The sequence below is a fragment of the Neopsephotus bourkii genome, unplaced genomic scaffold (assembly GCF_033783945.1).
Source record: "Neopsephotus bourkii isolate Nb327-2 ecotype Australia unplaced genomic scaffold, CSIRO-AGI_Nbou_v1 NB_951, whole genome shotgun sequence".
NCBI classification, from domain to species: domain Eukaryota; kingdom Metazoa; phylum Chordata; class Aves; order Psittaciformes; family Psittacidae; genus Neopsephotus; species Neopsephotus bourkii.
In genome coordinates this window covers 402821-425341 of record NW_026901445.1, presented here as the reverse complement: position 1 = coordinate 425341, position 22521 = coordinate 402821, and the positions used below count along the sequence as shown (strand labels likewise).

Below are 22521 nucleotides of genomic sequence, written 5' to 3'. Positions count from 1 at the left end.
AAATAAACTCTGTGCCAGTTGTGGACTATATAAACAATATTCCACTAAGACTTTCAATTTTGTCTCCTCATCACTCAAATTCTGCTCTAACTTTTACTTCTTTCTCACACTCTACCTAGGACTCTGACTGGGACATACTGTAAAGTATTTGCCAAAACAATGGAAGTACTGTCTAGCTATTTAAAAACACATATTACATTTACTTGGACCTCTGATGAAGAATCAAAAAGTACTGAAGAAAATTAACTTGAAATATTTTTCCACATTTTAGATGTGAAATGTATTTGTATCACAGAGTCTTTCAAATGAACCAAATATGCATATATAGTCACAATGCAAGAGAGAACTACTCTGCAACTAAAAGGACAAAGTGGTATAATCTCTGTTGACACACCGGTGCAACAAACAGTTGATTCAACTCTAATATAGTCTTAGAAAGTCTACTTAAAGCACAGTAAAGTAACTTTTCAAACAGACTTAGCAAATCATATTTCTGATGATTAAGAAGTCTGACTTTAACTCATGCACTACTTTTTCACAAGTCATGTCAGAGTTACTATATGCAGAAACAGGCTGGCTAGGGTCACTGGGCCTGAGAAATGGAGACAATCTAAGCCTTCAGACTTCCAGCTAACCTCTTTTCAACTAAAAAGTGTTCAGCTGCCTGAAGGAATATATATATATATATATATATATATATAGGCTTCTCACTGCAGATTCTCACTTGCTTCCATAGCAGAGGCAGGAAATCATCCTATGCTCTTTCCTGGTGCTGTAAATATTACTGCCAACACCCACTTACACAGAAAGTCCTTAGTCCCAAAGTACGAGATTCTGGTGATGAAAACGCCTTTCCCAGACAGCTGTCGCTCCTGAAATGAAGTAACTGCCCGCAGATGAGCAAGTGGCACACACAGCACTTACCAAAACATATAATGGCACTGCACAAACTTAGAGAAGTATGTAACAAAAACAGTAGGTACGACTGTGGATAGCGGAATAATATGCCTGTAACTGTTTGTCTGGCTAGATAGAAGTCTACAAAAGCCAACAAGACATTTAAAATCATGCTTATTTTTTTGTGAATGCTAATGGTTCGTTACAAACCAAAAACATTTAGGATACTAAATTGGTCACCATTCCCTTATAGGTTGTATATAGAGGCATTTTCCTCTGGAATCCAGTGCAATCATATTTAATGACAATCACACAGATACAACAGTATATGCTACCTGTGTCTCTGCTGCTTTGTGAAGCTGCATCATTATCCACATTGTAGATGACTGTCCCCTGAGAGTCAGAGGAGAAATGACTGACCACAGACTCGTGGTGTGCCTGTTTATAAGGATAGCTGTCTGTAGAAGAATCTGTCCTGGTATCACTTGATATGGAAGGTTCTCTCCCTAGGGAATGAAGCAATGTCAAATTTCAATCTTTTTGGGCTATTATTAAAGTCAGAAAAGGCTAAAAAAAGAAAACAGAGGAAACTGCATAAAATTTAACAGAAAAACAGAGTACCAAACATAAAAACTTATATTCAAGGATGCCAAAGCTTACAGGAAAGGTCCCCTCCTTCTGAAGGGGAAAGAGATAGTCATTCCTTCTGCAAACCTTTATTTCATTCTCTCAGGTAACTCCAGATTTATCAAATCCTTTTATTACACAAAATAAAACTATGTCTATTGGACTGAAAGTACACATTAGCACCACACAAATTATTCTTCACTAATTTTCAACAGTGTCAAGCGTAATTAAAATATAAAATACACTGCTTCAGGGGAAATAAAATTAATAAAGTACAAAATGTTAGTACGGGTAACAAGAACATAACAAGTTATAATAATTAGCACATTTAATCTACTATGAAACAAATGCTTACCTAGCAAAACTTTATACTGAAATTGTATTATCTAAAGCAAAGTAACCTGTTGCTTCTCGAGAAGCTAGCATTGATCCCCTGCACAAGTCAGGTACTGAAATGATTCAAATTCACTACAGTTACTCCTAAGCTCATTCAAACGAGAGGAAAAGACAACCTCCTCCCACCACTTTCAGTCCATAAAAGTAAAAATCTGAACACAATTTGAAGACAGTTGGCCATTTTATAAATGTGATGTATACACTCTTGAATATACAAAATATTCATTTCATACTTGTTTCTCACTGGAGAAGATAAAGAAGAAATAAATAAATTCAAGAAGAAAGTCATTCTTATGTTTAATTGCAAACTCAGCCTGAGGGCACTTCATGGTTTTGCTAAAAGCAAACTGTGTAGCTGATGTCCTATTTAAGGATGGCCAACAAACTCTGAAGTCAGAACTTCCCCCACCTCCTCATAGATAAAAAATACCACTGTCTAAAGAAGTATAGAATACAGCTATTAATGGAATTGACAGTTGCAGAAAGATGAATTTAGGCAACAGAAATCAGTGCTGTGGAACTGAGTACTATAAAACAATTTGCAAACTGAAGTCTTTATTCAAGAGAAAATCAAAAACATTAACAGGAGCTGTTAGCACTTAGCTTCACAACATTTCATAGCAGCATTTGACAATCTTTCCTCCATAATTTGCAGTATCGGATACTGATATGAGTAGAGGCATTTTTCAGATTCCCTTGACAAAATTTCAGGTACAATATTGTCATTAACAGCTTAAGAATAAGCAGTCTCTGCTCGTTTCTGAATTATAAACTGTGGATATATAATAACACTAGGGAATCCAGAAGCAGCTGTAGTTACACTTAATGAGATACAAGCAGGCCACCTGGAAAAGGTGTATTAGGATAGAAAACCCTGGGTATCACCAAGGCTAGAAAATAATTCTATTTGAAAGGAAAATGTATAGGGTATGGTTTTCCCCTGGCACTTCAACCTACAGTAGCTCATAAATTCTCTCAAAATCAGTGCTGAACACTGCAGACTACAAGAATAAGCCTTGAGGACACACCAAATGTTTCTGAAACACCAGAGCAGGTTACTCGCTATAGCCTTATGAATTTTATCTGAAAGAAAACACCTTTAAATATATATATTTGTATTCAGCTTCCTGAAGTAATTTTAGAATACAACAGTATTAGATACTGCAGAGACAATGAGTAGAAGGGTTATCTATGTATTTCCTGGAAATCAATCAGCAGAACTACAAGGCAAATTTACAGCGTATATTGATCTGAAGCTTGTAGAAATGCTCACAAATGACAGGGAGCACCACTCTCCCTCCTTCAAACTTCCTTTTTTGTTTATTTATTTGTTTGTTTGTTTGGAACAGGAAGACAGATTTATAAATTGTGATGCATCTTGTCAAGTAAGAAGTGAAGGTCATCTTACCACTGGTTTTATTTGCGTTTAAGAAGAGTTGGGAGATTTATTTCATCACCAGTAGATTGTCAACACATAAATAAGGAGACAGCAAATGTTCTCTACAGATTCACTGATGAGTAAGTATAAAGTTAGCTGTTGGCCAGGAAAACTGTAAAAGATTCTTGGAATTACAGTTGTATAAATAGGCTAAAATCCTGTAAGAAAGGTTGCATTTTTGGTTTTAGTCTCGACCTTGATGTGCTTGGCAGCTTAAAAACACATCTGTAATTCAGTCTATTCTCTGCAAACATCCAAAACCAGAAACAACCTTCTTTCGCAAAGCCATTAAACATAAACTGGGTGAAAACAAGAGCTGGATCTATCTGAATTGAAACTGCGTATCTCTCTCAGAATTTACCTATTCTTCTTTAAGTGAGGCCTCAACTGGTGTGACTAAATGTCTGCAGTTATCCAGAACAACAGCCTGTTCAGATCACTACTGGTATCTTGAGCAGAGCAAGTTCTAACCTCTGAAGCACTTTATTTGGACATACCCGATTCAATAGACTATCAGGAATACAAAGAATTCAGAAAGTAGCAATGTGTTGAAGGCCTCCGAGATGTTAAGTGCTACGTATCTATTGTTGCAGATCTATTTTAATGCAAAACCATGAAAAATGAAGAAGCAAACATGATCTATGCATATAAGCCTTTGCCAATACCTTCCCCTTCAGTCTCCACGAATTGGTTTTTGTTTTAGCTCCTTTCTCCAAACCTTTCTGGAAAAGATTGCTACCGAAACAATAAATAGTCTTGGAAAGAGAGAGGTTCAAAGTTGAAACGCTAGATGTCCTCTTCAGAATTCTAGATCAGCTTTGACAAGCAATAAGAACCCCTGCTAACAAAACCACATCCAAACCCAAAGAATTCACATGCAGCATTACGGCATAAAGGTATAAGGCATATACTGCTTACCTGAGTCTTCACTATCATAGCAAGTCCTGCTATATTGCTGTAAATCCACCTGAGGGGGCAAGTCTTGTGTTGACACTGGAGTTCCTCTTGGATCTGCATACAGCAGCAGCAAAGGCTGATAGTGACCTTTAATGCACTTTGTCACAACATCTTTCCATTTTGGACCAATCTGAATTCACAACAATAAAAGAATAAACAAAAATGTAATAAGCTCTGTTCAGCCCCCATCATACTTCTTTCAGAGTTTTATTTTCTTCCTCTGACATTTTTTAACTCTTTCTATCTGCAATATTGAACTGGACTCTCCAAGAAAGGTCTGGAACCAACTTAACTAAAATCAAGGTATTCACCACCTTATGGCTGAACGCATTACAATTCCTAATAAAACATGACTAGAAAAATAATCCTTCCCTTTCAGATTTCTGCCCCAATAAAAAGCTTTTCATCCTCAAAAATGTTTTTAAACAAGTAAAAAAAAATTTGTTAAAATATCTTAATCCATAAAAACATGAATAACAAAATACATCAACAGCATGACAGCAGATTCAAGTCAAAGCTAACCATTTTGGTGTATTTCTGTTGTTACAGAACCTCTGCAAGCATTTTGACAGGCCAGAGAATATTTCATATAGTTATACAAATATCAAAAGCAATCCAAATGCACTAATACAGGTTTCACCTAACACACTGAATATCTATTCCAACAGATTTACACCATGCATGAGTATTCTGCTAAAGCACTGTGCTATCTATCTTTGTTTTGCTGCAGAGAAATGTGACTGAACAAATGCAAGGATTAGAGCTTTTCCTTTGAGACTGAGCTTGGCATGACTACAGGACAAAATTTTCCTCTCTCATCTTTATGCTTCCATGACTTGAAGAAAAAAAAGGGCAGTGGTGTGAAATAATGTCAAACAAACTAATGGGATGTAATAACAGTGTGCCAAGATTCCAGTACTGGTATCTTTAATGCCAAGGGACTCATGCTTAGTGAAAAGGGGACAAAAAAGCACTAACAGAAACAGAAAAATTGTTGGCAACAACCACTAGGGAAGACTGGCATCAAGATACTTCAACAAAGAATCCAAAAAGCAGGCACCAAACAGCTATACTGCTTGTCAGCAAGAGAGAGATGTATGTTAGCTGTGTGCGCAAGCAAACTGTAGGATTTCAAAAAACAGCATAAAAGCAAGACAGGCAGCCAACACAATACAACTAAGAATAGGGCTTCTGAGACTACTGATACTCTTTTTTCAGAATGCTTTACTTTGCTCAGAAAAAGGCGCAACAGAGTCCAGGATATTGAGTGGAAAAACATCCAAACTTCCTTGAAATCTGTAGAAAGCAGTATGGATATACACACGGGCAGCTTATTCTGAACATTAATTTCTCACCTCTTTGACATGAGCATCATCAAAGTACATCCACTTGCGGATTTTAGTTTGGAAGAAGAATGTAGAATAGTGTTTTCCATAGTAACAGATCATTCCCACCAAATACAGCTCCGAGTGTTTTGCTCTGTCATCAGTTACTCTGAAGAAGAGCTTCAAGAAGGGAGTTAATAAAAGTGAAAGAAGAAATCAATAAAATGCCCAGAATTTTACATACCGTTATGTTTGAAGACCTCCAAGTACTATAAAGAGGTGCCAGGTTTTTACTTTAACGATCAGGAAAGTAAAGTAAGTAATGTAAGTAAGTAATGATCAGGCAGTAAATACTTAAGTAATTAACCAATGTTTAAGCAAGCCCAGTGACACAGACTAGGAACAGACGCCTACCACCTCAAGAGATTCTCAAAATTCAAGTCAGCCTGGGAGACTGTGGCTGCACTTTAAAGAAGACATTTACAACAATAATAGAATACCTCTTCGGTATCTGGGGTGTCATTCTATTCTGAAAATCTGTATTCTCTGTGTCACGCTGCCTGATTATATCAAATATTGTTAAAACATTCATTCCTCTTTGTTTTGTAGAAACAAAGCTTTTCTGACAGTGAAGAGCTGACATTTATTCTGACTTAGGCTAAGACAAATTCATGACAACACCACATAAAAGATAAACTGAATACATTTGTAGATCAAAAGAAGTCAGCACACAGAGAAAAACTATTTTCTATTTAGTTGACCATGTGTTATTTAAAAATGCACAGGACTCATTTTCTAGTGCGTTATTGCTTTACTGTGCAAGGACCACAATGTTTCATAACCACATTTCCGTTAACTTGCACTAATTTTGGTACACTGTGCACTGGCAATGCATTTTTTTAAATGTATGTGTGGGTAGATATATTTAATTATTTTAATGTAATAGTTCAACACTACAGTGAGACACAGCTACAATTTGTTATACCAATAGTTCAGCTCTAAAGCATCAGCTAATGTAGAATAAGTGAATCCTTTAGGGCACAAACCTCCAGATACCAAACACTCTCAATTTAATCTATCTTTCAATCACACAGTGCTAGCCACCATCTCTCAGATTGCTCCGTTATAAATAGCTCTTAAGTGTTATGAGCACATACTTCAATGAAAAGGATTTAAAGAAGCACAAAAAAAAAAAAAACAACCATGCCAAACAACTGAAACTACCAACAAACCCAGACAACCCCGATCTTTCAAAAGAAACAGAAACAAACTCCTGATATTCAAATGAAAGCTTACATATGTATTTTCATAGAAATAGCACAAACCCCAATAAAGTTTCCTTCCACTTGATTTTTATATTTTTTATTCAGCCAAGCTTTGTTTTGTGGAGTAATTTTTAATTTTCAGCAAGTTCAGGAATTCAAGAAATATGCAATTACATTAGTATTTTCAGAAGGTTGTGATTCACTGAGAAACAGTTTAGATCCTTCAAACTGCTTTCTACTCCCCTATCTATAGACAATGAAAAGGTAAAGGCAGTGACATTTTACTTTTCTCAATCTGCTACTATAGACTACCATGAGAAAGACTGTGTCTGTAAGTAGTGTCAAAATAGAAAAACACTCACATCTCCCAGTTTAAGGCAAGTGCCCAGACTGTGAATCACATCCTCAGCCAGGTCAGAGTGGTCAGAGTCCCAGACTAAGCCAATGGTGATGATCTGTGGAGAGTTCATCAGCACACGACGAATACGGATCTTTTCCCCGCAGTTACTCTGAGGATTTAAATAAAACAAAACATTAAATATAATCCTCCTATTATTATAATGTTAGGGCAAGGCACTAACAAGTATAAGTTTCAAAAGTGCAGCTTCCAGAGGTGGTGGTGAAACAAAGCGGATAATACGCTCAGTGTCAAGATAACGAGTTTCTTATGTCACAGATGAGGAGCATTAGCAAGACTATCTCGTATTTTCATGTTTTAAAGTAAACATTGCTGATTCTTTTCATACTGCTAATAATGATTAAAAGGCATAGTGCAAAAGCAGGCTTCTGTAAAAAGAGATAAACCAGCATACATGAAAGAGTCTAAAAACATCCTTAGGAATTGGAGGGAAAGCTCACTTTCTTTGGATCAGAATCTCAGATTAAAAACTGTATTTACAGAGACTGATGCTTTCTACTACAGCGCCAAAAAAACATTCAGGTGCTGCTTTGCTGTAAAAATTGGCTGCTGTTTTACAAGGTACTCAGAATAGTTAGACCCATATTCATATAAATGTGAGAGCAGATGGAAGATCTGGACGGCATCTTTAAAGCAACATGAAAAAAGTGTGCTATCTGAACTAATAACTATCACTTAACTTTAGTAAAAAGTGCTTTACCTCATTTTAGGGTGACAGGGATGACAACAGGGATGGGACATGGTGGGACAAGACAACACCTGTGACAAAGTCTCTTTGCAACGCTCATTTTTGCCCTATGGCAGGTCACAAAGGTACCTCTGCAAAATTCCAGGAAAAAAAACAAAAACCCAAAACCAAGCCAACAAACAAACCCAAAAAACCCAAAGCAACCAAAACATTTTAATACTAAGAACAGTTTCTCATCTTTACAGAGAGACCAGTTTCACAACTGAGTATAATCATTTCTGACACTACAACCAGGGAAGAGATCATAAAGCGTTTCTTCCCCACAGCAGTCTAGAAAATTATCCAGAATTTCAGTCCCAATTATCAGACAGAAACAAATGAGATTAACAACATGGGGCTGAAAGACAGATATTTTTACAGGCAGAGGACGATGATATTTTGTCCTGGGTTCAGCAGTAGCAGTCATTTTTCTCCTTCTTAGTAGCTGGTGCAGTGCTGTGCTTTTTACTTTCAGCCTGGGAACAGTGCTGATAACACCAATGTTTTCAGTTGCCGCTTAGTAATGACCAAGGACTTTCTGAGTTTCATGCTTTGCAGGGAGGAGGGGAAGCCGGGAGGAAGCAGAGACAAGACACCTGACCCAAACCAACCAAAGAGGTATTCCATACCATAGCACGTCATGCCCACTATATAAACTGAGGTCAGTTTCCCGGAAGGGCTAGATCACTGCTCGGTCGGGCTGGCTATCAGTCGGCAGGTGGTAAGTGGTTGTATTCTCTTCCCTTGTTATTTCTCTTATCATTATTATTATTGGTGGTAGCAGCAGTGGTTTGTGTTATACCTTAGTTACTGGACTGTTCTTATCTCAACCCGTAGGAGTTATATTCTTTTGACTCTCCTCCCCATCCCTCTGGGAGCGGGGGGGGAAGAAGAAGGCAAAGTGAGCAAACAGCTGCGTGGTTTCTGAGTAACAGGCTGGGCTTAAACCACGACATGTTTAAATGTAGATTATCAGGCTCTAATATTGAGGTGCCTATATTCACATGTATTTTGCAAGGGTCATTCAAAGTACAAGCATTCTCCTGTGGATTACCACAACAAACCTATCTCACTCTTAAATTGTCTTCTTTCCTTCAGCTAACTAACATCATCATTTTCTGCAAGACAGGAGGAATATGGCATCCTGATAAAAGTTTCCCTTGTGTGACTTTTAGGCCATCCTTAGCTAAGCCTCAAAAGAAAAAATCCCAAATAGAAAAAGAAAGGGGCAGCAAGTAGTAAGCAATTTTATCCCACTGATTATTTCACAGTTAAATAGCAGTTCAACCTGACAAAGAATGTCTATTAAATTTCCCACGCCTTAGTTACTAAATAGCTGGACTCATATGAATCTTTTAGACAACAACACAATACCTTTGTTTCTTGTACTCAGATGAGCCACTATTCGCCAATATTCCAAAAACCAAAATAATGTTTTGATGGAGACTAAGAGTGAAAGTTTCAGAGTTACACATTACAGAACATGGGGGGATAAAATGGAAATACACTGCCCCCAGGGAACATATACACAAACCATTCCTGTTAGAGCCTGTATTGCTTCACTGAGGACTGGTGAGGCATCTAACATTAGCATTATATGAAGCAGCAATTATACATCTGTTTCCTGCCCTACCTATTAATCAATAGGTGAAAAAGTGTGATGATATCTCTTCTTGCATACTTACCTGCAGCCCTGGATCTGGACATACACAAAAGGCAGAACAAGATACCAAACTCCTCTTTTTGAAATTGAGCCCTTACAATTTAAAGAAAAAAAAAAATGTATTTACATGAAGCTTTTATAGACTTAATTCAGCTGAATTTTGTCAAGATTTTTACTGCATAGCAGAATGGAACATTTTTAAGAATAACAGCCTCTGACTATCAACTGGACATATGTGGTAATTGTTTTTAAGTGGTTAAATGCCAGTCATCACTCACAACTTAGCCTACAAATTCTGGTCAGCTTCTCCCACATTCCTCACTGAAAAACAAGCCAATACTCCCTCAGACTTTCTGTGATAATTCCTGCCTTTGGCACAACGCTTGCAGATATACTGTGTAGTCTATAAACTTTTCATTGTCAGGATACTCTCTGGCAGTGGGAAGCAGCAGTCCTTTTCTCTTTCCTTTCACTCTGATCAACATTTTGGCTGTAAGCTGCAGGTTTAGCAGTTTGGCCAACAGATAAGTTTATTCCAACTAAGAGGTAGTAAGGAAGTTGGATGGAAGCTTATCTAAGCAAAACTACTGATTTCGTACACATGATTAGTAACTGATGCAAAAGTTCTGTATGTGCTACTGAAGTTCTGCAGGTACTACTGAAAACATTGTATCATAATTAATCCTTTCTCATGCTATTATCATAGAGGAAGCACACTAGCCTCAAAGGAAACAATCGTTACAGAAACTGGGTGAACTGTGGAAAACACTGTTCTAAAAAGCTTAGCCAATCAAAACCACCTTAACTTACAGACATTTCCTACAAAGACAGCCTCCAAATTCTTTGCCATTTCCATTTCTTTAGGTAAGATACCAGAAATTTCAACATAAGATGAAAGCAGCATGATTGCAGCTTCATGTAATCCTACCGCTGGAGGCCTCAACAACTCTCAGTGAAGCTGAACAGCAAACATGGTAAGAACTTCTAGCAGAAACAGACGTGAACAGGAATGGATTGTGTGGCCATTCCTTGAGAGGAACATAAGTATTCCCTATTTATTCCCCCTCACCACCTTTTTTTTATTGTTTCTAACTCTCTGACACATTCATTTGTAGTTTCCAGCCAAAACCCTCAGAAGCATTAATTTTTACTTTCCACACTATTTCTTCTCTTCTCACTACTTCATCTAGTCAAAGAAGCACTCAACATGTGAGAGGTTAAGTGAGAGGTACTGAATTCAAACACCAAGAAAACTCTCTTTATCATGATGAGCTGAACCTTGAAAATGCTTACATTAAAAGTACACACCAGTGTGTACCCTTTTTGTCTTTTTGTACCCTTCTCCTCCCCCGTCCCCCCAAGGAAAATTAAGGATACTAACTGGACAATTTCGTAGGTCTCCCATTGTGCTGGCATTCTGTAGTAGCTCTCCAAACATATCTGGAGTGGGTTTCTCTCGTCTCTCCAGCATACAAATAGCTTGATTGCTTCAGTATAAAGAAAGCCAAGGGGAAAAAAAAGTTAAATAACAAAATAAAAGCACAAACCCACATTAAGGAAGTATATGTTTCACTTAAATTTTATTAAAAGAGCCTTAAAACTACACAACTTTTTTACATTTAATATTATAGTATAGAAAAAACACATAATTATTCAGTGATTTACTACATCCTCCATGACAATATTGCATAAAGAAAACAACTATAACTTAAAATAGAAACAGCTTGTAGTTTGGCTTAAAATTTACATCTTAAAAGCCAACTTCAGGCTTTTTTATTTATATTGATAAATACTTGGTTTCAAAATGAAGTATTTGCCTCATAATGAAGTATTTGCCTCATAATACTTCCCTTCAGTAACCCTAGTAAAGTAGCACAGTAAAGCGCATCCTTAATAATAAAGCTATAGACAAAAATAGCATGATACTCAACTAATTTCAACTGTCCAAGTTGAAAGATGACAGTAAGTACGCAAGAACATTAGTGCTCAAAGCATGTTCAACCTTAAAATGCTTTAAGTAAATATATTACTTTTTATTGATGATTTTAAAATATCTTGTGACTTAGATTTGAGATATTTAATATAAAATACTGAATACCATTTACACTACTTTATTCCTGGCCTGAAAACATACTATTTATGTTTTTATAATAAATAATATTCTGAACACCCAGTGTCTGTTGATGACCTAAAGGAAAACTTCAGTTCGACGGAACAGCAGGTAGCAGCCATAAGGGGGAATGCTTTACAAGTGCTTTACAGCACTTATAAAATGGTAGTTTTTAACAGATCTGCATGAGAAGAGCAGCTAGCAGTTTTCAAGACATTTTTGGGGGGCTCTGTAAATACACACCTCACACAAGAGAAGTTTTCACCCAATCAAAATTTCAAGACAAAAGCAAATCAGACTCCTACCTCCATCAGATTTAAGCAGCTTGTAACTGAGCAGCAATCTACTAAAAGAAGCCTAGAGCTAGAGCTATTGCTCTGTGCACAATAGAATAGTTAGGGCTGGAAAGGACCTTAAGTTCCAAACCCAATGCCATGGGCAGGGATGCCTCACCCTAGACCATCTCCTTTAATGAAAGGTTATCGTGACCAGGGGAATTCCCCAATAACTAGAGAAAGCAGGAGCTACATATCCATCTAAGAAAGAGGGTTTGAGGAACTACAGGCTGGTGACAGTACCTGGGGTGATGACAGATCAAAACCCCCTTGGATATCAACTCCAGGCATATGAAGGACAAGAAAGTACATCTGAGCAGGCAGCAATGATTTACCAAGGGCAAAATACGCTTGACCTACATGATTATCTCCTGTCATAAAACAATGGGTTCTGCTGAGGAAGTGAGAGCAGTTAATATCATTTGGTCTGTAGGAAGTTTTCCAATCACCTACTGCATTCTTTTGGCCAAACTGGGAGGTGTGGGCTGCCTGAGTAGAATACAGCTGGACCTTCAGGCTCAGAGGACCAAACATAACCAGCAGTGAGTCAAGAGCTGTGGTTCCTCAAGGGTTAATACTGGGGCTGATGCTATTTAACATTTTCATTAACAACCTGGATGATGAATCAGAATACACCCACATCAGGTTTACAGATGACATCAAACTGGAGCAGTCAATATACAGAAAATGAGTGCTGCCACCCAGAAAGTTCTTGACAGATTGGAGGAATGAGTTGATAGGAATCTCATGAAATTCATTGAAGGAAAATAAAAAAAGTCTTGCACTTCAGATGGAGCACACCTGGTGCAGCAGTACTGGCTGGGCACTGAACAGCAAGGGAGCAACACTGCAGAAAGCTGAAGGACAAGCTGAACATAAGCCAGACGCGTTGCAGAAGCGATCAGAGAAAGGACAAGAACTAAAAGACGCAGAAAGGGAAATTCTGACTGGATATAAGAAAAAATTCACACTGTGTCATTAAGCACTGGAAGAAGCAGCCCAGAGAAGTCAAGGAATTTCTATCCTTGAATGTTTTCCAAACTCAGCACAAAACCCCAGTCAGCCTCATCTAGCCTTGAAGTTAGCACTGCTTTGAACAGGACGATGGAGTAGATGTACAAAGGTCCTTTTCAGAGTAGTTCTTTTTTTATCTTTCTTAACTCACCTGCTCACATATTAATGTTTTTCAAAACATACACGATGAGACCTTGCCCCCACAGCTGTCAGATTCAGAATCACAAACAAGAAGACCAAACAAGAAGACACACTGATCCATGCCTAAAGTAGTATCTTCTGCTCCACTAAATCCTCATGTTCTTTATCACAGTTATCAAAGCTCCACCAACTTTAATCAAACCATGTTCTGCAGATTTAATCTTGTGAAGGAAAAGCTCAAAATGCAATACCAGTTTAAAAATAAACAAACAAAAAACACCACCACAAACACACACACACAAAAAAAGGGACACATACACACACACACATTCTCTTCCTTTTAATAATTTCAACTCACCAGAGTGAGGTTGTGGAAATATAGTGTACCATCTGGATGAAAGGTAGTGGGTCAGATGTGGCACCACAGCTGGTACAAACACACTAAAGAAAAAGAAAATGTGATACATTGACAAGATTAAGCAGGTATTTTCATAGCAGCATTTCTGCTTGTATTTTTTTTTATCATGGCAATGCATGCCTTACAAATGAAAATTTGAAACTGGAGAACTTGTGATTGGTATAACACATTATCATTACCTCACCTGTTCAAACAAGGTCATTGCAAACTTCTGATGGGAAACGCAATGTGATGCAGTGCAAATATCTTCCTTTGTCTCATCTGCAATGTGGAAGTGAATTCGCATTAACAGGTTTTCCTAACCAAAGAGAGAAGCAAAAAAAAAGCATTAGATCATTTCAAATGTAAACAAAATTTAAAATGTAAATCACAAAAGTATGTCAGATGTAGTGATGTTGTAAGCATTATTTATGGAGATAGAAGGTTCCCACAAATTTTCGAATGTCGCTTACACAACACAAGTTAGCGTATCTTTGATATAAAAGAAAACAGCTACCACTTCTGATTTGCAATGCTGTGTCAGGTTAATCATTTATTTCCTAGCACAGCTAAAGATTTGTTACTGCTTATTCTACCCAATTCTTAAGTACCAATGGATTTGACAAATACAACAGGAAGAGCAGGTCTGCAATTTTAAAATCGCTGCATTTCCACTAACTTCTGCTCATCACCACAAAGTAACCTGAATCAAGTTCTACATTCCCCAAGGACTTTGAAATATGGCAAATAAGCTACATTCTATCAAAAAGGGGGAGAACTAATAAACGACGGGGCAGACTAAAATCTGCATGAAATAAAAGCACTGACATTTTCTAGATACTATTTCAGACAAATCCATATTGTTTTCAAGTTCCCAGAAGTTCTTGTACTCTCCTACCACTGTTGCCAACATTAAGCTGGGGGTGACAAAAGTATACTGATGCCTCTTCCAGAAGCACACCTTTCACTATCACTATGAGCTGCCTGGATGGTTTCTAGGCCTGCAATAAACAGATCAAGATTAATTCTTAGGCAAAATATATCACAGAATAGTTAGGGTTGGAAAGGACCTTAAGATCATCTAGTTCCAACTCCCCTGCCATGGGCAGGCACACCTCACACTAAACCATGTCACCCAAGGCTCTATCCAACACGGCCTTGAATACCACCAGGGATGGAGCATTCACAACTTCCTTGGGAATCCCATTCCAGTGCCTCACAACCCTCACAATAAAGAACTTCCTCCTTATATCTAATCTAAACTTCCCCTGTTTAAGTTTGCATGCGTTACAGTCCCTAATGAAGAGTCCCTCCCCAGCACCCCTATAGCCCCCTTCAGATACTGGAAGGCTTCTATGAGGTCTCCACACAGTCTGCTCTGTCCTCATACGATTTTCTTAGAACCTCAGAGTCTAAGCTCTTCTTCCATTTAAATTAAATATCTGTCTTTATGGCTGAAAAGGCTAACTAAGTGAAAAGCTATGGAATTCAATCATGAGATGGTCGAATTCGAGATCCTCAGGACAGTGAGAAGAGCGTGCAGCAAGCTCACTGCCCTGGACTTCAAGAGAGCAGACTTCGGCCTCTTCAGGAACCTGCTTAGTAAGGTTCCATGGGATATAGCCCTAGAGGGCAGGGGAGGCCAAGACTGTTGGCTGATATTCAAGGATCACCTGCTACAAGCTCAGGAGTGTTGCATCCCAACCAGAAGGAAGTGCAGCAGGAGGGCCAGGAAACCTCCTTGGATAGATAAGGAGCTGCTGAAGAAAGTTTGAAGGAAAAAAAGAGCTTATAAAAGGTGGAAGCAAGGACAGGCGGCCTGGGAAGAACACAGGGATGTTGTCTGGGAAGCTAGGGACCAGGTTAGGAAAGCTAAGGCCCAGTTAGAATTAAACTTAGCTAGGAATGTTAAAGATAACAGGAAGGGATTCTATAGGTACGTTGCAAATAAAAGACAGACTAGGGACAACATAGGCCTCCTCTGGAAGCTATCAGGAGAACTGGCTACCTTGGATTTGGAGAAGGCTGGGGTTCTTAATGACTTCTTTGCCTCGGTCTTCACTGGCAAAGGCTCTGACCACACCACCCAAGTCTTGGAAGGCAGACACAGGGACTGTGAGAATGAAGACCCTAGGCCCACTGTAGGAGAGGATCTGGTTTGAGACCATCTTAAGAACCTGAACGTACACAAGTCCATGAGACCTGATGAAATCCATTTGCAGGTCCTGAAGGAGCTGGCAGATGAAGTTGCTAAGCCACTGTCCATCATATTTGAAAAATCATGGCAGTCAGGTGAAGCTCCCGACAACTGGAATGAGAGAAATACAACCCCCATTTTCAAGAAGGGTGTCCTGGGTTCAGCAGGAGCAGTCATTTTTCTCCTTCTTGGTAGCTGGTGCAGTGCTGTGTTTTGACTTTTGGCCTGGGAACAGAGCCAATAACAATGATATTTTGGTTTGGCCAAGGACTTTGTGAGCCTCATGCTCTGCCAGGGAGGAGGGGAAGCCAGGAGGAAGCAGAGACAGGACACCTGACCCAAACTGACCAAAGAGGTATTCCATACCATAGCACGTCATGCCCAAGATGTAACTGGGAGAGTTACCGAGAAGGGCTACGAGACTGCAGGGTTGGAGGAGATATCGACTGGTGCTTGATTGGGCTGGGAGTGAGTTATCGGTCGGCAGGTCGGCAGGTGGTGAGGTGTTCTGTTCTCTTCCCTTGTTATTTCGTTTATCATTATTATTATTGGTGGTAGCAGTAGTGATTTGTGTTATATCTTAGTTACAAAACTGTTCTTATCTCAACCCACGGGAGTTGCATTCTTTTCGATTCTCCTCTTCGTCCCTCCGTGAATAGGGGGAGGGAAAGAAGGGGGGGAGTGGGTGAACAAGCTGTCTGGCTGGGGTTAAACCAGGACAAAGGGGAAAATGGATGACCCAGGGAATTACAGACCAGTCAGTCTCACCTCTGTGCCTGGCAAAATCTTGGAGCAGATTCTCCTGGAAGGCATGCTAAGGCACATGAAAAACAACAAGGTGCTTGGTGACAGCCCATATGGCTTCACTAAGGGGAAATCCTGCCTAACCAATTTGGTGGCCTTCTATGATGGGGCTACGGAACTCATGGACAGGGGTAGAGCAGTTGATGTCATCCATCTGGACTTGTGCAAAGCATTCAACACTGTCCCACACGACACCCTTGTCTCTAAATTGGAGACAAATCAATTTGATAGGTGGACCACTCAGTGGATAAAGAACATGATGGCTGCACACAAAGAGTTGTAGTCAATGGCTCAATGTCCAGCTGGAGACCAGTAACGAGTGGTGTCCCTCAGGGATCAGTGTTGGGATCGGTCTTGTTCAACATCTTCATTGCTGACATGGACAGGACTGAGTGTGCCCTCAGCAAGTTTGCCGATGACACCAAGCTGTGTGGTTCGGTTGATATGCTGGAGGGAAGGAATGCCATCCAGAGGGACCTTGACATGCTTGTAAAGTGGGCTGATGCCAACCTCATGAAGTTTAAATATGCCAAGTGCAAGGTCCTACACCTGGGTTGGAGAAATCCCAGACACAGCTACAGGCTGGGCAGAGAAGAGATTCAGAGCAGCCCTGTGGAGAAGGACTTGGGGGTGCTGGTTGATGAGAAAATGAACATGAGCCAGCAGTGTGTGCTCACAGCCTAGAAAGCCAACTGTGTCCTGGGCTGCATCAAAAGGAGTGTGACCAGCAGGTCGAAGGAGGTGATCCTGCCCCTCTACTCTGCTCTCGTGAGACCTCACTTGCAGTATTGTGTGCAGTTCTGGTGTCCTCAACATAAAAAGGACATGGATCTGTTGGAACAAGTCCAGAGGAGGGCCATGAGAATGATCAGGGGACTGAAGCACCTCCCATACGAAGACAGGCTGAGAAATTTGGGGCTGTTCAGCCTGGAGAAGAGAAGGCTGCGTGGAGACCTCATAGAAGCCTTCCAGTATCTGAAGGGGGCATATAGGGATGCTGGGGATGGACTCTTCATTAGGGACTGTAGTGATAGGACAAGGGGTAATGGGTTAAAACTTAAGCAGGGGAAGCTTAGATTGGATATAAGGAAGAAACTCTTTCCTGTTAGGGTGGTGAGGCACTGGAACAGGTTGCCCAGGAAAGCTGTGAATGCTCCATCCCTGGTGGTGTTAAAGGCCAGGCTGGATGGAGACTTGGGTAACATGGTTTAGTGTGAGGTGTCCCTGCATAGCAGGGGGTTGGAACTAGTCTTAAGGTCCTTTCCAACCCTAACTATGCTGTTATTCTATTATTTCTACCTTAAAGCTTAACCTCATAAAGGAATTTGTACCCATTTTAACTGTCCTTCTGCCAGTACAGTTAACCTAACAAACCTGTTTGTGAGGACTTCCACAGCAATATGAAATAGGCTATATAGCTTTCTCAAGAAAGAAACTAAGTCAGAAGTTCCCATGTTGTACAACATACAGAACTTCATTCAAGTGCTGTACTGCATACAACGATTTGGCATAACTGTGCTCAGGGGCTCCTGTGTAGGCTGATGCAATTTTTTTCAGTTTGAGGCTTTCTTGGCATGATGTACTTCCATTTTAAGCAAGCTCATTAAAGTATGATGTTTTGTTATATTAGTATTCTAGAAACAAAGGGCATGTTGAGTTATCAAAGGCCAATGTCAGTACACTGAGTTTAAGAGAAGAACTACAACAGCTATGTGCATTTACCTAATTTCTTTGATCTCTTAAGTGCAAGCTTCAAATTAGCTAGGTATCAGAAATGAAAGATTTAATATACAGAAATGACTCCACTCTGATAGGTGCTTTAGGTGAGAGAAGTTCTACCTTGCAATAGTAAATCCAGTACTCTGGTTAAGAAGTAACATCTTTCCTAATAAACAAGTTAAGATACAAATACACTTGGGCCACCCCTTCCAAAAAGGGGAGCAGCCAATAGGTAAGCAAGACAAAAATACATGCTAATTAAGTTTAATCAGCTTAGGAAACTGAAAAGGGAAAAGGATGAAATGTGGGTGAGCATAAAAGCTTAACATGATGCCAGGAAAGAGTTTCAGTATATAAAGAAAACAGGTGGGCAAACCTAGCGATGTAAGACTAGTGTTAAAAACCATCTGTCAACCACACTGATGAGACAACTAGCCTAAGACAAATTGTCAGATGGTTTACGAATACAGCAAGAGAAAAATTGGACATGACCCATTTTACTGTTGCTTACCTCAGCTTACAAACATGAACAACTGTTTTGGGTTGTGTTTGATTATTTACTTTTACTTTCCCTTAGAGTTTGTCAAAACATGGTTTCACAATAACTGGCAAAATGTCCTTTCACCCTTTTGAGGTGATCCTTAAAACTAGAATCCTGAAATATTCTTGCAGTGCAGTTGCTTTTACAATTCCTATCCAAGATGCACTTAAGCATGCAAGCAGTAGATATGCAAAAGTAACTGTAAAAATGGGTAACACTGATGTTTCTGTTTCAAAATCATTACTAATGACTCTCAAGCTGAATAGTGGTTCCCCACTGGATTACTTGAAGATTCAGGATCTCTCTGTTAAGGTCTGTTAGAATTTGGGGAGGAATGAAGGAACTAAAAAAAAAAAAAAAAAAGAAAAAAAAAAAGTATGTAGTGGGGGTTCACATCTACACCTGTCAAACCATCTTTCAGTTATACTCACAAAACATTCAGCAGCATCATCCATGATGCCCAGCTGGAAGCGTTGCTCATCTTGAAATGTCTTTGCAAGAGCAGTGCGCAGGGCATCAGAAGGCAGTACTTTCTCACTGCTACACTGGAACTGGTTGAAGATACTCTAGGGGTAAAACAAAAATACAGGTAAGTTACTGTATTTTGAAAACATGACTCAAGTTATCTGAAAACAAAACAGCAAACATTTAACTCACTTTGATCAAGCAACACACAGATATTTTGTATGATACAGGGACTACCACAGAATTAGTTCCTCCTTTGAAATTACATGCACCTTTGTGTATTCCTTCCTTTCACATACCCAAGGGAAGGTCCACAGCTTAGGGGTAAATTTCCCTCAGTGTTAATAATCCCCCTTGGATCTTCCTCCAACTTTGATTCCCAAAGCAGACACAACAGACACCAACATTTTCTCACTTTTTATTCCTATTTCTTCAGTTCACTTTTTCATTCCCACCTCAGTAGCTTTTTTCTTAGATAAGCTGCCTTCTTTCCTCTTTCAAGCAACTCTTTTCAAATGTCTTAGCTATCAAACAGCCACAACCTGCTGCTTTCACTGTTTAAGGAATTTACCTTCCAGTAAGTCCAAGCTGGTAAGAATCAGATGATTTTTGAGTCAGCACGCAGGAGGGAAAAGGCATGACACAAGTAACAGTTCCTATATATGGCCAGTTGCTCATCTGCTGCCATAAACCTGCATTTTCATAACTAACTTACAGGTCATGTGGGTAATCATTTGCAAGGAGGAGTACCTCTATAAAGGCACATTACGTCTGAAGTGCGGATTATATGCATGAAAGTTTGGTACATATTCCCAACTGATTAAAAACCCACTTTTATTTTGTGTCTGTGTCTATGTGCATATACTTGTGCATGTGACATCCAAAAGATCTTCTGAACAGTTATTTAATTTGCACTGTGCTCTCCACTAAAACAGGAACATCATCCTGTATGCAAAATCCCCAGTTTAAGTAAAAACTTCTAGCCCTTATTTTCATACAAAACCACTCTGTCTCCAACACCCCTCTGCTCTACTTCATTTCATTTGACAAGACACCATCTTCATCACTGTCAATCTCAAAATTCTGCTTGTCCTTTTCTATCAAACCTTTTTCACAATTTCCCTAAAGGTTGCAGAAAAGCTCCATTCTAACTGCAAGAGAAAAAAGATCGATTTGGTATCACTTAGCTTTTCTGCCTTCTAAACTTAGTCAAACAAGGAGAAAGCCAGCCTCAAACTGTTTTGCCTATTTGGTTTTCTTTCAACCCTATACTGAGAATCCATAGCAATGTTGATTCATGCATCACTTCCTCCCTTGACTACAGAAAGCCTCTTCCCAGCATACTTAGGATCTGTATTAACTGGAAATAAATCACATGAATCTTTCTCTCCTTTAACTATTCTTTCTTGTTTCTTATCAGGAAATGAGACAGCAAACTGGGAGATGGTTAACCAAACTGCAACCTTGGCTACTCAGAGAAAGCTGAAAGGGTGCAGAACACAGCTGTTATTGCATAGCCAGCAACCCAACCTCCGAACCCCTGCCATTTCTGGCTGCAGGAATTGCAGTTTATAGTATTGACATGTTATCTAATATAGATGTAAAATGCCCATTTCTCTTTACTGCTGTTTTTATTTTGATAGCCCTTTATGGTGCTCATTCATGTGTGAGGGCCCACTGTGCTGAAGCCGAAAGCTCTTCTAATATTGCCTTTATCAGAGTATCAAATAACGACAAGGAAAGTGGTAATGCAGAGAAGGCTGTAAGGCAGTACATCTCACACCTTATGAATGACAATGCCTACCTTTCCTCAGTTCCTTTATATATATGCATACATAAAAAATGGAAAGAATGACAATGTCGCTGTGCTTAAGAACCTTCATCTCCATTTCTGTCACTGTTAACTGAGCAAGTTCCATGTTTCATTGCGAAATTTTCTCATTTCAGTGGACCTCAAAACCCAAACACCTCCCCCCCAAAAAAACCAAACTAAATCAAAACAAACAAAAAAACCCCAAACCAACCCCAATCCCAGTGAAACATAATTTCATCCTGCTTCAGCACTTTATATTAAACAATTTAAAAGCACTTGAAAATATTCATGACTATGCTTTAGAAATGTGGTTATCATCAATCTCACTTCATAGATCTGGAAAATGCGACACTCGCCTAGCAACTGGCCCACAGTCTCACTGCAGGAAACTGATGGACAGGCACAGGTTGCTTCAACGAGAGCTCTGAAATGGCTCTGCACTTTTGGGGTGTGTGGGGAGAGAAACAATGCAGCCTCCAAACTAAGTAAAAGGAAAAACAAGCAAGCAAGCAAACCACAATTATTTTATATTTCCATCTTTAAAGAAATAGTATACTGGTATGCTTTAACTGTAGCATACCTACTAGTTAACATAAACAGATCCAGTAAGGAAAAAGTGATCTTGAGGATCAAGAGCAGCTGTTTCTCACAAGATCCTTTTTTTTTTTTTTTTTGACATTGCAAAATACTTACATAGCCTTCACAATTAGAAGTCTTAAAACCAGTGAGTAATTCTGCATTTTAGTCTAATAAAGTTCAAATCTTTTCATGTCATTGCACAGTGCAGTTTAAAGCATGCTTGAAGACAGTGCTTGCAGGAAATACAAGAAATACCTCAAATGGAGTCAGAAGTAGTTTGAACAAAAGGGCTCTGTTTTTTGTTTGGTTTTGGTCAGGGTTTTGGGGGTGCAGGTTTGGCGGCTCGGGTTTATTTTGGGGGGGCGGGGAGAGAGGGCGTTTTCCCTTTTCCTTATTTTTCAAGGCAGGTTCTTTGCTCACCTTCAGAACAGGCCTTTCTTGTGTCTCAGCCTCAGATGGACAGGTGTGGCTTTTCCTGCATTTTCATTGCTAAGTTATCTAAGTCAGATCTCTTTCCTTAATTTCAGGTCTTGCCCTTGAGTGATACACTTAAACTAACATATCTGTTCCATACACAGATCTGAAAGCCAGCTGGGTGCAGACCAGAAAAGCACTGCTGATTCTGCCCCAGGAGTTTTCATGACACCCTTCCTGCAAGTGCTTGTAGAACTTCATGAGAACTTTCTATACAAA

At 39.3% G+C, this 22521-nt stretch overlaps 1 protein-coding gene across 1 annotated transcript in view; it reads right to left on the bottom strand.

Annotated features, from left to right (window-relative positions):
• Window positions 1-22521, bottom strand: part of USP54 (ubiquitin specific peptidase 54) — a 62520-nt gene that overhangs the window by 23209 nt on the left and 16790 nt on the right. Inside the window, exons 5-12 of the mRNA XM_061358645.1 lie at window positions 19403-19537; window positions 13916-14029; window positions 13672-13754; window positions 11095-11200; window positions 7268-7414; window positions 5671-5820; window positions 4277-4445; window positions 1233-1403 (exon numbers count right to left, since the gene is read on the bottom strand). Coding sequence (XP_061214629.1) covers window positions 1233-1403; window positions 4277-4445; window positions 5671-5820; window positions 7268-7414; window positions 11095-11200; window positions 13672-13754; window positions 13916-14029; window positions 19403-19537 — 1075 coding nt within the window. The remainder of the gene's footprint in view (window positions 1-1232; window positions 1404-4276; window positions 4446-5670; window positions 5821-7267; window positions 7415-11094; window positions 11201-13671; window positions 13755-13915; window positions 14030-19402; window positions 19538-22521) is intronic.